The sequence below is a fragment of the Amblyomma americanum genome, chromosome 9 (assembly GCF_052857255.1).
Source record: "Amblyomma americanum isolate KBUSLIRL-KWMA chromosome 9, ASM5285725v1, whole genome shotgun sequence".
NCBI lineage: Eukaryota > Metazoa > Arthropoda > Arachnida > Ixodida > Ixodidae > Amblyomma > Amblyomma americanum.
Window position 1 is genome coordinate 71,654,072 of NC_135505.1, and position 14,360 is coordinate 71,668,431.

The 14,360-nt window shown below is 47.1% G+C and overlaps 1 protein-coding gene across 7 annotated transcripts in view; it reads left to right on the top strand.

Moving 5' to 3' along the window:
* The window catches only part of LOC144105264 (spastin-like), an 85,981-nt gene that overhangs the window by 45,274 nt on the left and 26,347 nt on the right, over positions 1-14,360 (top strand). For 4 of the 7 annotated variants that reach the window (XM_077638406.1, XM_077638407.1, XM_077638409.1 and 1 more), the window contains exons 5-8: positions 5,495-5,581; positions 6,368-6,508; positions 9,830-10,081; positions 12,927-13,162. In XM_077638406.1, coding sequence (XP_077494532.1) covers positions 5,495-5,581; positions 6,368-6,508; positions 9,830-10,081; positions 12,927-13,162 — 716 coding nt within the window. The remainder of the gene's footprint in view (positions 1-5,494; positions 5,582-6,367; positions 6,509-9,829; positions 10,082-12,926; positions 13,163-14,360) is intronic. The other 3 variants (XM_077638411.1, XM_077638412.1, XM_077638410.1) reach the window with 3 other exon arrangements.

Sequence of the window (14,360 nt, forward strand, 5' to 3'; positions counted from 1 at the left end):
CGGCGTGGCTATTTTTCGGCCTCTCGGCGAAGACGCTGCGCGGTTCCGCTGGTGGCATCTCGTTATGTGCGGTGCAGCTACAGTTTGTCACGCCGGAGATTGCGCGCGGACGCTACTATGGCCCCGCCGTAGCTGGTCTGGCCACGCGGAAGTCATCCCGCTGTGTGTGGAAACGGGCGGGAGCTTCTTTTGCAGAGTGCACCAGCTGCATTGAAAGCGCCTACTCTGAGCACCGCGGCGCTGTGCCGCGCATTCTGATCGCCTTCCAGTAAGGTTGGCTGTGGTCTGGTTTTGTTGGGCTGGACTGCAGCGTATATTTAGTGCTGGGTAACAGAGGGCGCATAATAATGCGGTAGTGGAGTCGCGATAGAGACGTCGTCTTGCATAATGCAGTATGGAGAGAATGTATGCCTAGTCTCGGAACTTAGCGCTAGCAGAGTGGGGACCGAGAGGCGACGGCTTCCACGAGTACGCCCTTCTCACACAGCCAACTTCGCGCGTTTGGAAGCCGCCGTCGCCTCGCACCCCTTTTCCTTTGTTTTGATTTGGCCCTTGTTTTCTTTATCTAGTTATATCTGTTAACTAGTTCGCCCAGCTACTGCCTTCACTTGTTTTCCGCCAGTGCTGGCGGTGCAGGTTTTTTTTTTATTTTGATATACGGTCAACCCCAACTGGGGTTTTTACAGCGGCGGGTGCACTTAAAAAATACACAACTTCCATATAAAACAGTTAATGAACAATAAGCAGTTGCGCATTGTAAATTCGAGGTCACCAGTTATACAATAGAGAGTATATATCACCAGCATTTTAACAAAATTTAGTCAGTTTTGCGGCAATATACTCAGCTCGGCAAGCTCCAGAAATTTGACTGTCGGCTGCATTACAATTGAAGCGTCAAGTGCATTCCATTCGCGCACTGCTCGCGGAAAAAAGTCAATGTAAAAAGGCGTTATTGCAACACCTTTGAGTCTGAGCATCTTGCCTTAATGAGGGCGGTTCCAGTCGAACGTACCCCCCCCCCCCCTCCCCCCCTCTTTTGCGTGGTCGGCAGGATTCGCTCCGACAATTGCAGGGAGTGGGCAGGCACGTTTCAGTGGTAGCGGGAACAACGCCGTCTGCTTTCCATATTATGCGCTCATTATGGCTGATGGCGCCGCTTGCTTGAAGGCTACGGATGACGGACGAATTCGTGTCGGACACGTGCGCAGCCCGCGGAACGCCGCCACACAGTCCTCCTTCAGTGCAGAAATGCATTTAGGGGCTACATTTTCCCCTCTCTTTGTCCGCAGAATTCTGTCCGTCCGTCCTGCGCCATTATCGCCGCCACTACCGTCACTATCCACCACTATCCTTATCCACTATCAGCACGATCTTTATCCATTACCAGCACTATGATGTCCGCCCAAGCGCCTCCTGCAGTTGCAGGTACTACCAACAGCGCCCTGTCATTTGGCGTGCGGGTAATAGACTATGCAAAGTGGAACTTGCTCCAGCACTGGTTAGCTTGCAATAAGTGCCCCAATAACAATGGCGTTGCTAAAAACTGCCTCTAATTTCGTACGGAGTGATTTACAGTGAATAGAGCTGAGATTTTTAAAGGACGCCATACGAGAGGTAATTTATATCCGGTTATGAATGCACAGTATCCTCACCAGACGATCAAAGCGAGACCCCTTGGAAACGCGCTGAGTGTCTTTGGCATGCGTTTCCTGCCGCATTGGAAGTATTTCTCGCACGTGATTCCAGTTTCCGCGTTTCTTTCTTCGAGTGTTAGTTTTTTTTTTTCACGTCTGTGTAACCTCATTCTGGGTTTCGAAGCGCAGCTTTTTGATTACCGTAGTCGCAGAACTCCCTTGGGAGCCGTGCTACTAGCTTCCCGAAGCAGGACTTGGTTCGTGTCTGGGATCCTAGATTTTGAGGGAGCACGAGTGACGTAATAGGAAAGATTATATTGTCGGTTACAACTTGCAGTGAAGCTCCGCGCGCATTCTGGACCGTCGGGTTGAATTCCTCCGCGCCGAAAATGTAGTTTGCCCCGCCGCGGTGGCTCAGTGGTTAGGGCGCTCGACTACTGATCCGGAGTTCCCGGGTTCGAACCCGACCGCGGCGGCTGCGTTTTTATGGAGGAAAAACGCTAAAGCGCCCGTGTGCTGTGCGATGTCAGTGCACGTTAAAGATCCCCTGGTGGTCGAAATTATTCCGGAGCCCTCCACTACGGCACCTATTCTTCTTTTCTTCTTTCACTCCCTCCTATATCCCTTCCCTTACGGCGCGGTTCAGGTGTCCAAAGATATATGAGACAGATACTGCGCCATTTCCTTTCCCCAAAAACCAATTATTATTAATATTATTAAAATGTAGTTCGTTGTTGAAACGTTTCTTGTTACCTAAACAAGAAGCTTATCACGCGAAAAAAATACAAGGTCTAGAATGTTGATAACGTCGCTTGTTTAATGTAGTCAGATGTTAAAAAGCTGATTTCGTTTACTGTTACGACTGGCCGGTAGAGTAATATAGGATGACGCGGACCGTGGCCCAGTGTTAACAGCGCCCATTGTTTTTTAAGTTGTTTGGTTTAATTGTTTATGGGGGTTTAACGTCCCAAAGCGACTCAGGCTATGAGGGACGCCGTAGGGAAGCGCTCCGGGAATTTCGACCACCTGGGGTTCTTCAACGTTCTCTGACATCGCACAGTACACGGGCCTCCAGAATTTCGCCTCCATCGAAATTCCACCGCCGCTGTCGAAATCGAACCCGCGTCTTTCGGGTCAGCAGCCGAGCACCGTAGCATTCTACTAGGAACATGATTAGGAAACTGGCTCGGAAGGAGAAATTCAGTGCGGAGTATCCCGTTGTCTTATCAGTCGCGTCGTAAGCTCTCGCCTTCGGGAATAGAAATTTCACGGAGCATTCGTTCGTTCGATATTGGTTGTTGGCACTTGAAGGAAATTTCCATCCGTACAAGTCCCCGGGATATCTTTCGAAAGCATCACCGCCCCTCTGCGAGCGCGAATTGGTCCAGGGTCAAATCGGGGACCGTGCAGGCTACTTTCCAGTGTTCGCGCTTTTCGCCGCGTATTCGCGTGCGTGTTGTGCGTGGGCGTTCGTTGATGGTCGGCTGGCGAATTGGCTCCATTCAAGGATTCTGGTCGCGCTTTCTCCCCGAAGACAGCCTCGACCTGGTAATCACTGCAGTGACCGTTTCCGTGCTTTGCTAAAACGGGTATAGCCACCTGCTTACCCGACCCGCCGCGGTGGCTCAGTGGTTCGGCTACTGATCCGGATTTCCCGGGTTCGAACCCGACCGCGGCGGCTGCGTTTTTATGGAGGAAGGCGCCCGTGTGCTGTGCGATGTCAGTGCACCTTAAAGATCCACAGGTGGTCTAAATTATTCCGGAGCCCTCCACTACGGCACCTTTTTCTTCCTTTCTTCTTTCACTCCCTCCTTTATCCCTTCCCCTACGGCGCGGTTCAGGTGTCCGTCGATATGTGACAGATACTGCGCCATTTCCTTTCCCCAAAAAACCAATTATCATTATTATTCACCTGCTTACCCATGATCCCTCATTTATATGGCGCACTTCACGCCATCAAGAGCCAACGGAAGAGCAGTCTGTAACATCAGGCTCAATATTTATCAATTTTTACCGTCACCACAAAGAAAGCTGTTCAGCTCATTTTGCTCAGATTTTTCTCACCGCGGCGTGAATTTTCGGAAGTTCCGCGGTTGACAATTATTGATTCCTTTCCAACGTGTACTACCCTGCCTTCATCGCTTCATTCGGAAATAAGCTCCGCGTTTAGTTACCACTCGGTATGGGCCAGGAAATTTTCTTAGTTCTTTTGGTGCGAAAGCAGTTCTAGCTGCACTCCCCGGCTTTCAGCGGTGGGTGTGAAGCCTCTGGAAGCCTTAATCGCGCTGGGAGTAGGACGTGGCGTCCAGCTACAAATGGAGGCAGTTATGCGCCTTTCCTTTTCTCGAAACCAGCGGAAGGTTTAGGCTGTGTTGATTTTAAGGAAAGTAAAGGCGCTTGGCTCCCGGGGTCAGTGGACACCTAGCTCTATCGCGCGGTCAGGTAGTTGTGGTGTCCACCTGAAAAAAAAAAGTGCTTTCGCGCAATATTTCGTGCTTAGCAATTCTAAACCGCCAGCCATACCTTTTTTTTTTTTGCTTATTCTACAGTGGTGGGAGCGCGCACGTTAGATCGATAGTACGAAGCTGCGCGGCACCGTAGGCAGCTCGAATGGTGGTTCTGGCGAGTACATTTCGCGGTTAGGTTCAGTGCCTGATTATGCCCAGCAATAGACGGCGTTCGAAGGGTCTTGTTGCTTGCTCAGCAGCACCAGGTAGCCGGAGGAGGGGGGGTGGGGGTTGTATTGCCGTAAACGCCGCGTTTTGCTTATCGCGTACGATCGACACATGTAGCGCGCGCGCGCGCGCGCCTGACCTGATATAGTAGCTGGACCCGACGACCGCAGCGCGCAATTTGCATATCGATGAAGGAAGGAGGGGGAGAGTGGGTCGCCCTGCGGTGACTGCCGCGGGGATGCCACGGGTCTCAGCTTTTCGATCCGCCCGCTCCTCGGCACGACGTCGTCGCGTGCTCCCTAGAGTCGTGCTTCCTTGCGCGGTGCTGTGCTAACTCATGGCTGGCCGCTAGGGGGCTCTTCGGTTCCAATTTTGCCCGCCGTTGCGAAGATCTTTATCTCGGCTCGCGGTACTCTGCTTTTTTTCGTGTCTAAATTGCGGAGTAGGCTTGGGCCCGAAGCAGCGCGTTTCCTCACAACAGGAAAGGTTGTTGAACCTGGGGCATATGTAGTGGTGGTCAAATAAGGATGCCGTTCAGCAGTGCGGGTGTGAGCATTTAACATATATAGGCAACCTTGCGTTCTAACAAGAAGCATGTGGTTATTGTTCATGCACCAGTAATGAGGACTGGCTCGAAGGGGACTGTATGACACTTTTCATTATAACAAGCGTTCTTAGAAAAAAATATTCCTTCCTAGATCTGTGCACTTAACTCTCATGTCTGCCTGGGATGTCTTTGGAATATGGTGCCTATGTTGTAAAAAAATTGCTCATGAGGTTCGAAGCACGCAATGAATCATGTGATTTCATTACAGGACTGCCTATCAGTGGCTGCAACCAATTTATTTCGCTTAGCTTACTGTTGAAGCTGAAAAGAAAATGTAAAGTTAGACTAGTTAATACGTGGTTGTAATCAATTAACTTTTCAAGAAGTGGACGTCAAGTGATACGATAGAAGACAGACACTCATAACTTTGCTGTTTATTTTTAAGGATGACTCAAAATCAAATTTTTCAGTTCAGTTTTGTTATATTCTTGGCCTTTCCCTGCAGCACAGTGTATCTCTGTCCATGGATAAAAGCAGGTGTTGAGTTTGTTGACTTTAGTGGCCTTTCTTGTTTTAGTGATTTTGTGATTGAATTTAGTGGTTGTATGAGGCCCTGAGGATAGTGCTCTTCTTTGCAGATTTCAAGGAGTTGGCCATTGATTTGTACCGCAAGGGCATTGAAGAACTGCAGAAGGGCATTGCCATTGACTTCTCTCAAGGAAAAGGTGACTTCCCCAATTTCATTTGTCACCTGAGAGGGAATGTGATCACTGCCAACCTGCACTCATTTTACTGTCTGAATGCTTGAAGAGAAGTGTTGTCATGTTGGCAGAGGACGAGAGAGGGACATAACTTTATTTGCATGGCTGCCCTCTAAGGCCCGAGATTTCCATTCAGGGGTACATGGTTAGGTTAAAGAAATACAAACTGTGAACTTATGATATGGTAAAATAGTAGAGGTCAAGTAATTTAGGCCATTTGATGTATGATTTACATGCTTCGCAGTTAACCATTGGGTAACGTGCCCAAGCCTGCATTGGCACAAGGAAAGATAGAATTAAAGGCCTTTCATTTTTCATGACTGTTATTTCAGCTTCTTTCTGCTGTTGGTTTGTGACTAAATGAGTGGCTCAGTAAACACTGTCAGAGCTTATCATGGTAAATTGTGCAGCTAGGCATTTCGGTGCCGCAGGTGGTGCAGACATGTATATTTGGGTGTCTATATTTGGTTGTACGATTGAGACGTAAGCATTGAAATGTGACCAATAAAGATTCGACATAAACAGTATTGGAGAACAGGGTTTGCTACATAGAATTTAGGCAAGTCAGGGTCAAGTCTCAAAGTACTCTATCATTCATGTGAAAGGGCCTAAATATGCAAGATATCTAATATCGGGTGGCAGCAATGGGGATTATTTTTTTTTAAATGTGAGGGTGTAACAAGGGCAGTGGAGTAGGGTATTGATGCTTCCTTCTTCCCTTTTGCTTTGTTGTGTACTCTGCACTTGTAGGTGCAGGCACTTTGCCCAGTCTTGTCACCAACTTGGCCCTTGTGCCGGCCGACGCAGGTCCCACCTGGGAGCGGGCGCATAGGCTCACAGACAAGATGAGGACGAACCTGCAGATGGCCAGGGACAGGCTAGACTTCCTAGGTTGGTTGTCATTTCTTGTTCGCTCTTACCTCCTCCTTAGCCCCTTTCCTTTACTCCTTATCATACTATTTCATACATGGCGGGCAACACTTCCAAACTTAAGCATGCCTCTTTGCACTGTCCATCCATGCCCGAAAAGTAGTTTATCACACCTCCGAAGTACAGATGTGCATCTTTCGTTGTATTGTGACTCAAGCACTGTGACTTGTAATGTCTTGCAATAAATTTTACCTCTTAAAACGTTTTGTCCCCCTCCCTCCAACCCTTCCCCATTGAGACCTTGAAAAATGAGTGACGTGCAGTGGAGGGATATGCCACTGGCGAGACTATTTGATCCGACTCCATTTGCGCCTAATAAGTAGTTCACCATCAGCAAAAGTAATAATCGGAGGATTCAAGAACTGAACTGCCCTACTGCCTTAAGCATGATTTGCAGTGCGAAGCATGTCGTTTTTTACTGCTCTATGCTTTCGTTAAAACTCTCGCTGAGGCATTGAGAAGTATGAATGATATGCAGCATGTTGGCATGCTTTTACGGGCGCAGTATTTGAGCACCTTCCATACTGCTCCATGCTAATTAAGTATGAAACAGAGTATAGCTCCCTTCCTTGCTTCCTTCTTTTCCTTCTTCCTTACTTGCTCCCATCTTCTCTCGCTTTGTGTCCGTCCTCTGCCTTGCTCTTTTCGTCACCCTCTTCCTAGCTCCATTCCTCGTGCTCTGCTCCTTGCTGTTTCGCACCAGTGGTTTGCATGTTTTGGCCACTTTGGTGATATGTAGCCAGGTAGACCAAAGATTCTTGCAATATCACAGAATTGGTACTGACCAGGTTTCTTAACAATTTGCTTGTAGGCATTTTTTCGCGTGTTTATCTGTGTGACACAAGGACAGTGGCCAAAAGGGACCTCCCATAAGTTTCTTTTGATGGTTCAGCTGCTTAAACGTGCTGGCGTGTGCTGGGAGTGATTTCCTGAAACTGTTACTTGGGGTCATGCCCCAAGTAACCACTTGCTGTTGGGCTAGTCGGTTCATAATGAAGTTTGAATGGCGCAAAGGAACAAAAACGGAGACAGAAAGAGCATATTAGGGTTATGCCACCTGCTGGTGATTTGATGGGTTCATGCACCAGCATGTTGGGCTGTCTTGAAGCATGCTGAACATGTGTGCACAAGCAGTGCTAAACACAGCATTTCATGCATAGTGTGAGCATTTCCAGCATTTTTGTGCTTTTTGCCAACAGCACTTTGCTGCTCGTTGCTACATGGCATAGCATAATGAAGCACGGCTTGTGTCTAGCACACTTGGGTTGGAAACTGTGGTGAAGCATCAAGAAGGTAATGAAAAATGCACAAGAAAGACCACTTTTAATTTTCTTTAAAAGTCATGTGAAGGCTTATTATGGCACGGTGATTATCAGCTGGCTTTTATTTTACTTCAGGATATGTGGAAGTGACAGTGCTAATATCAGCATCACGAGCTTACAAGGAGCATTGCTGAAGTTTTGAGTAATGGATCCATTGAAAAGGAACTTTTTGGCTTAAGTAAAACCTCATCCTTCGGGCCATTAACATTGCATTAGAGAACATTGTGAAGGATGATGACAGTGTCAGGAAGCTTAGCATAATTGGTCATGTCAGGCAGGAGTGGGAGAGATTCTGCTGTATTGTTAATTTCAGTATCTTGCGCATGTAATGGTTTGTATGAATAAGTTCAAAATTTTGATAGTAAAAATTGCTTGTTCAAGGGAATTAACAGGTTTTTGCTATATTTGTAACTGTGCCGGATTGCCAGAGACCGTTGTTGACCCTTTGTGGCATGATGTATGTGATTGTGCATGCGACTTCTCAAGCTTTTTTCGAGGCGTTTAGAACTTTCTTACAAAGTCCGTAATGCGGCCATATTTGTAATCCCAGCTACACAGAATGGTAGGGCGATTTTATGCCTACAAAAACGTTTCACGGTGCGCCTGGGAAATGTGGTTGGGTGCTGTACGTAACTTCTTTAGTCTTTCATGTGGTGGAATGCTTTGGTAAAAAAGCTGAAGCTGAGTTTTCGTTGCAGAAATGGCTTCAGGTGCACAGGAAATATTTAGTTTGGCCTGAATGTGTCTTTTCAGAGAATACGGTCGCCTCGGTGGCTCAGTGGTTATGATGCTCTGCTACTGGCCCAAAAGATGTGGGTTCGATCCTAACTGCGGCGGTCGCATTTCGATGGTGGCAGAATACTAGTGGCCCGTGAACTGTGCGATCTCGGTGCACGTTAGAAAACCCCAAGTGCTCAAAATTATTCCGGAGCCTTCCACTACAGTGTGCCTTATAGTCTCAGTTCCTTTGGGACGTTATACCTCATAAACCAATTATAAAAAAATACGGCTTCAGTTCCGTAAGTGTGGAAATGTGCGGTGCGTGTGAATGTCTAAATTTCTTGCGCCATTCATGTTGTTTTCGTGAAACAGGGAGCTCCAAATATACGTAACTTTCTAGATTTTTCTGGGTAGTAAGTAATGCTTATGTGAAAGTATTAACCAACTGGTTTCAGCTGGGAATGGGCTGCAAGCAAGATTACCTAGTTGTTTATTTTAAGTTAGCAAAGCAAAGAAGCTGACCATTAACTAACATTTCCTGGACATATAACATCTGTTTCCTTGTAGAAGCTTTAGTATCTTATAGTAAACTTTTGGCATCCTACTCTTACCGTTGCCACCCTTGCCAGCATTGTAAGTTCTCATGCAGATGGTTGCACAAGAGTCGTGAGGGCTTTGCTTGCCTGGTTCAGAATTTTTTCCTACACCACTCTCCTGTGCTAAGTTGAAGTTGTTCACTATGCAACACTATACTGCAAACAATGCTTTCAATATTCTGTTTATGGTGTGTGTGCATACTTTGTGCCTAGGATTATAGTTGTAATGACACAGCGCAGATCTGCTTTTTATTAAAAGTTGTGCCATTTTGCACGGCTTTGCCCTGTTGCATTTGTCGTAGCAGCAGCCAAAGCTCTTCAACTAGCCGCAAAGCTTGGAATACACCAAATTTTTCAATGCTGTGCATGCTGATTAGACCGAAATGTGGATATCAGCGGACTCTTCCACCATCTGTTGCTATTAAATGAACTGCATATGGGTCTCCTAAGTGGTCACTCCAGAGGGGGAGCCTGGGGGGGGGGCACACTTATATATTCAGGTTCTGTTAATTAAGAGGCTAGCTGCTTAGAGGTGGCCTGATTTTGAAGCAGAATTTTGCGGCCGATGTGGTTGACGAGAGCTCTGGCAGCGTAAGCATGCTACTAGCATGTTGCATGTTTCTTGGCCATCGTTGCATGTGCAGAGAGCATGGTGAAGATTGCGCACCTAGGCGACGACCTGCCCTGGCATGCGGGTGTGGCGCGGCCCCAGGGTGGCCAGAAGCGTCGAGCGTGGCAGAAGATGGCACCCGGCCGCGACGCCGCCTCCGCGAACAGAGACGGCCCTTCTTGGCTGAAGATTGCGGAAAACGGAGGCATTACCGCCAATGGCCAGTCGCATGACAGGCACAGGCGTTGCAAGTCACCCACGCTTACACCCCAAGCACCCTCTTGTGGTCAGTCTTGCGCCATCATTACGCTTTGCCGTCTAGACTACAAGAGTTAATTTTGTGTGCAAGTGTTTGTTTGGGAAGTGCTGGCTGCCATTGCAAGCTGCTGGGCTGGTTACGCAAAGTGTGCCCTCTGGCAGTCGTTTATGTCACCGTGGAAAACATCAAACTCCGTGCCATATATTGGTGACGCTGATATGATAATTGAGGGTAGTATAGTGCAAACTTGCACTTCACAATGTTTAATGTGCCCGTGATCAGGCTTCGACATCTTAGAGTATAGGCACCTAACTTCCGGGTGCACATTTTGTTGTTTGTAACGATGCTTAAGTCATCATTATACATCGATTACCACTTGGTGTTCTCCTGCGACCCCTAAATAATTTGTAATTAAATTTTTCTTGTTCTGTTTTGGTTTGGTTTCGGCTTCAACAGCCAAACGACTGTGACGTGGTTATAGGTCACTAGAGACATGAAAAAACTGCAATAAAATCATTGCTTCTACATTAATTCTTTGTCATTCCGGCTCTTGAAGAAGGCTGGTTTCAGCACTCTAGTGAATTCATTGCACTGGTTTCAGCACTGTAGATGATGAAGCAGTGATTATATCGATGTTTATTTCATGCCTCGCATGACATAAACCCTCACTTTGACGTCAGAGCCATTGTGCCATTGTTCAGCTGTGAAAACTGAAACCGAAACTGCATGACTGAAAAACTCGATTATAATTTATTTAGCGGTCCTAGGCAAATACCACATGGTGGCTCATCCATACATATTATTGCCTTCCGTCTCATTGTAGATCAGAAAACATATGCACCAAAATTAGGTGTCTATGCTCCTTTCATTATTCACAATATATTGGATAGGTTGGTTAGGGTCGTCTTAGAAAAGTACTGCACGCAATGTGTGCCACAAGAAAACAGTAAAGTTCAAAGCAAAGTGTGCTTCCTGCACTCTTTTGCCATGGCTGATTTCCACATTGACAGAGGTGATGCCAAAGGCACATGCATGATGAGCAAACCCAGATGTTTTTTGGTTAGTCATTTTGGAGCGACTGTGACACTTTTAGTGGCATCTCATGACCTGCACTATGCAGCTACCACGTGCGCTTTCCCCATCGCGTCTGTTCATTGAGTGTGAAGAGGAGAACCTTGCTTTGCCTTTGGGCATGTTTGCAGTGGAGAGAAAACTATGTGTATAAGATATGGTGAGCATTTTAAATCTGTGTGAATGGCTTGGGAGCTTATGAAAATGGCACACTTTGGGAGGACTCGGGCTAGTGCAGTCAGGGCTCATCAATTGAACCCCTGGTAATCCGGAAACCTGGATAACTTGAATTGCCAGCGCAGTCCTGGCTTATACCCATGTTAGCCTGGCGTTGGAGGCTCGGTGATATGGACGCTGCGGGTCTCGCACCGGTTAATTCGAGCAGGATTCCAATTAAGGGCAGCCACGTCCAGTAATGACCACATGGGCAAGCAATCGTCATAGGCATGTGCTCAAACCTGAATCGCGTGCTGTAGAGTCGCCCGCTCACCTGTGATGTGCGTGCATTGGAAGGCGTAAATTAATGAAAAACAGTCAGTTGCCTCTATGGGTAGTCCCACCGCGTAGTTTAGGTTTCGGTTTTCAGAACTTTGCGCCAGCACGTGGTGACGGCGGCTATCAGCCGCGCATCAGCCAGGCAACCGAACCCAAGTTGCATAGAAAGTTGCATAGAATTCGAATGCAGTAGAACCCTGCTATAGTAAACTCGGATATTGTAGAAACTATCATGCAGTAAAGTGAAACTGCGGTTCCATTTCGCCATAGAGGACTGTGCATTTTTTTGCTGTTACATTTTTTTTTCAAAAAACGTCCGTAGTAGAGCATCTGTCTGTGGCGACGCAGCTTCCGCGTAATGATGACTACCCGGCACGCGCAAGGCCGACATTCGGAGGTAAATGCATACCAAAGACGATAAAACGATGCTCTTTGAGATAGCTTCACCGCCAAGCTGAAAAGCTGTGGGGAGAAGCCAGCTTCTGAAAGACCTTGGGGCCGTGAGGCAAAGCGCGCGGCGCGTGCAGAAAAAAAAAAAAATTAAGCTCCCATGAACATGCAAAGGAGGCGTGGCTCGCTGAGAAAGGGAAGACAGTAAAAATGCAGTGAAAGGGTAGAGAAGGGAAGAAAAGGGTGAACATTCGCATCACGGCAGCGCGAATCACCGCAGCTTTCGATGCACAGGGAAGCGGCAATGGAGGCGGCGTACATGGGCGGTACCGTGCCTCGACTGTGTCGCGCGTCTTATTGCCTTTTAAACGACGCTGAGGTTGCTGAAAATGACGCCGTGTTCACGCAAAAATTTTGTTTTCACATGAAATAAAATTATCGTTAAATTCGTAGTTGCATTGCATTTGTGAATTATATTTGTATATTTGTATTGTATTTGTAGTTCCATTGTATTTGTGTACTTGTGCACTTCGGGATGTGTAGGAAATTGGAAACATGATAACATGAAATGTGATAACCAAACATAATTATCACATATAAAGGGACAATAAGAACAGGGTAGAAGGTATTCGTGAGTGTTTCTTTTATAAACCAACACTGACTTTAATAAGCTGCGAATTAATTACCAAAGAGCATCTTCAGAGCCATGCCATCCTAACAGTTGATATAGTAAAAATCCCCATAGTCTCTTTACTACAGAGGGGTTCTGCTGTAGCACATCTGTTACCATGCACTTGTCCAATTGTCAGCGAATTCTTTTGTGAATTCCCCAGAGCACACATGCAGGTGTTTTTCGATGGCCTCGAACGATTTAATGTTCTTGATGTTTCAATTTTTTTCCTTATGCGAACATCAGTGACGATAAAAAGCCAGACCCCAGCGTGTTCACGAGGAAGCATGGCTACACACGGTGTCCCAGCACGAGCTCAAACCCTGCCACGCAATGCGCCATCTGGTCCTCGGACGACAGCCAAGTCGCCGTCGCGGGTCGGCGGTCGGCCAGCAAGTAACGATGCAGCTCCAAATCCGACGCCAACGGCAGCCAGGCGGCGCTTGGGGGCGCAGCAGCCAAATGCTCAGCAGCAGCCCAAGGTGAGGAACCATTGTTTGTGCTTATTTTTGGAGAGCGAGCTTGGCAGGCAAGTTTTGAACCAGCTTTTTCATATCCTTGAATTCGGCAAGGATTTACTAGGTGTTTGTTTTCAAATTCAATATGTCTGTAAATTTCATTGAAGTCTAAGTCTTTTCATGTTGTGCTTAAAGGACTCCGCTAAGGGGCGTAAGTAGCGTTTGTTGGGTTTTTGCACAGATATCAAAGGGGCACCATATTGTGGCTGTCACTACCGGTCGCGAGGGTTGGAACAGTTGAGGTGGAGTCGTGAGGAGACGTTTGAGATGGGGCATTGTTTCCTGGGGCAGCAACGTTTGGGTAAACTGGGAGACGAATGCAAGGGAATAGGGTAAGATAAGGTGCCTCCCTCTGCCCCCACCTTCAGCTCGGACAAAATGCTATACCCTTGGAGCCAGATCTAAACCACTATGGAGATGGTGATGGCCTCTGCCACTGCGCCGTCACCTGCTACTGTGCACGGTTTGCTTTCGTTTGCTTGTTGCGCCGCTTAAAAGCTGCTTTTCATGTAGAGCTGTCCTGGCTGTCTACGTTGAATGGCTGTATTGGCAAACAAATATAACACGCGTGGCAGCATGTCGACTCACATGAGGCTTGTGCGTTACATAGAAACTTCTAGCTTACAGAGTCGTGCTGGGTGCTTATAGGCTGGTTATATGTAAAACAAGCTTATTGGGATGCTTTGAAAAGTCAACTTTGAAATGACATGGCATACTCTGCTGTGTCATTGTCAGGTATATCATCTTTAGAATGACGTTCCGTACTTGCACGATCTGTTGTAAGATTTACTTGGCTTTTCTTTACGAAGGAATGACATCACAGGTGCACTGGGAAATTGGAAAACTGCTTTGAAAACTTTGCATGTATTTCTTTTGATATGGAACCTCAGTTTTTACCCCACCTGGCAAAAGCAGTGCCAGCGCATCTCGTTTATGTCACAGACCGATGTTGGTCTGTAGACTAGAATTTAGAGCAGTTCTTGAGAGTGGCCATTTCCTGCTGACTTCTTTTGACCTTCCGAAGCTTGATTTTGGACAAAATATATGTGTGTTTTGTCCATGCGGTGCAGCGGGGTACATTTGGAGTGCCTTGCGGGGCCCAAGTTTCGTTCAGTATCCTCTTTGTTAAAATCTAAGTTTTTCCATTGACCAAGGGCGTGGA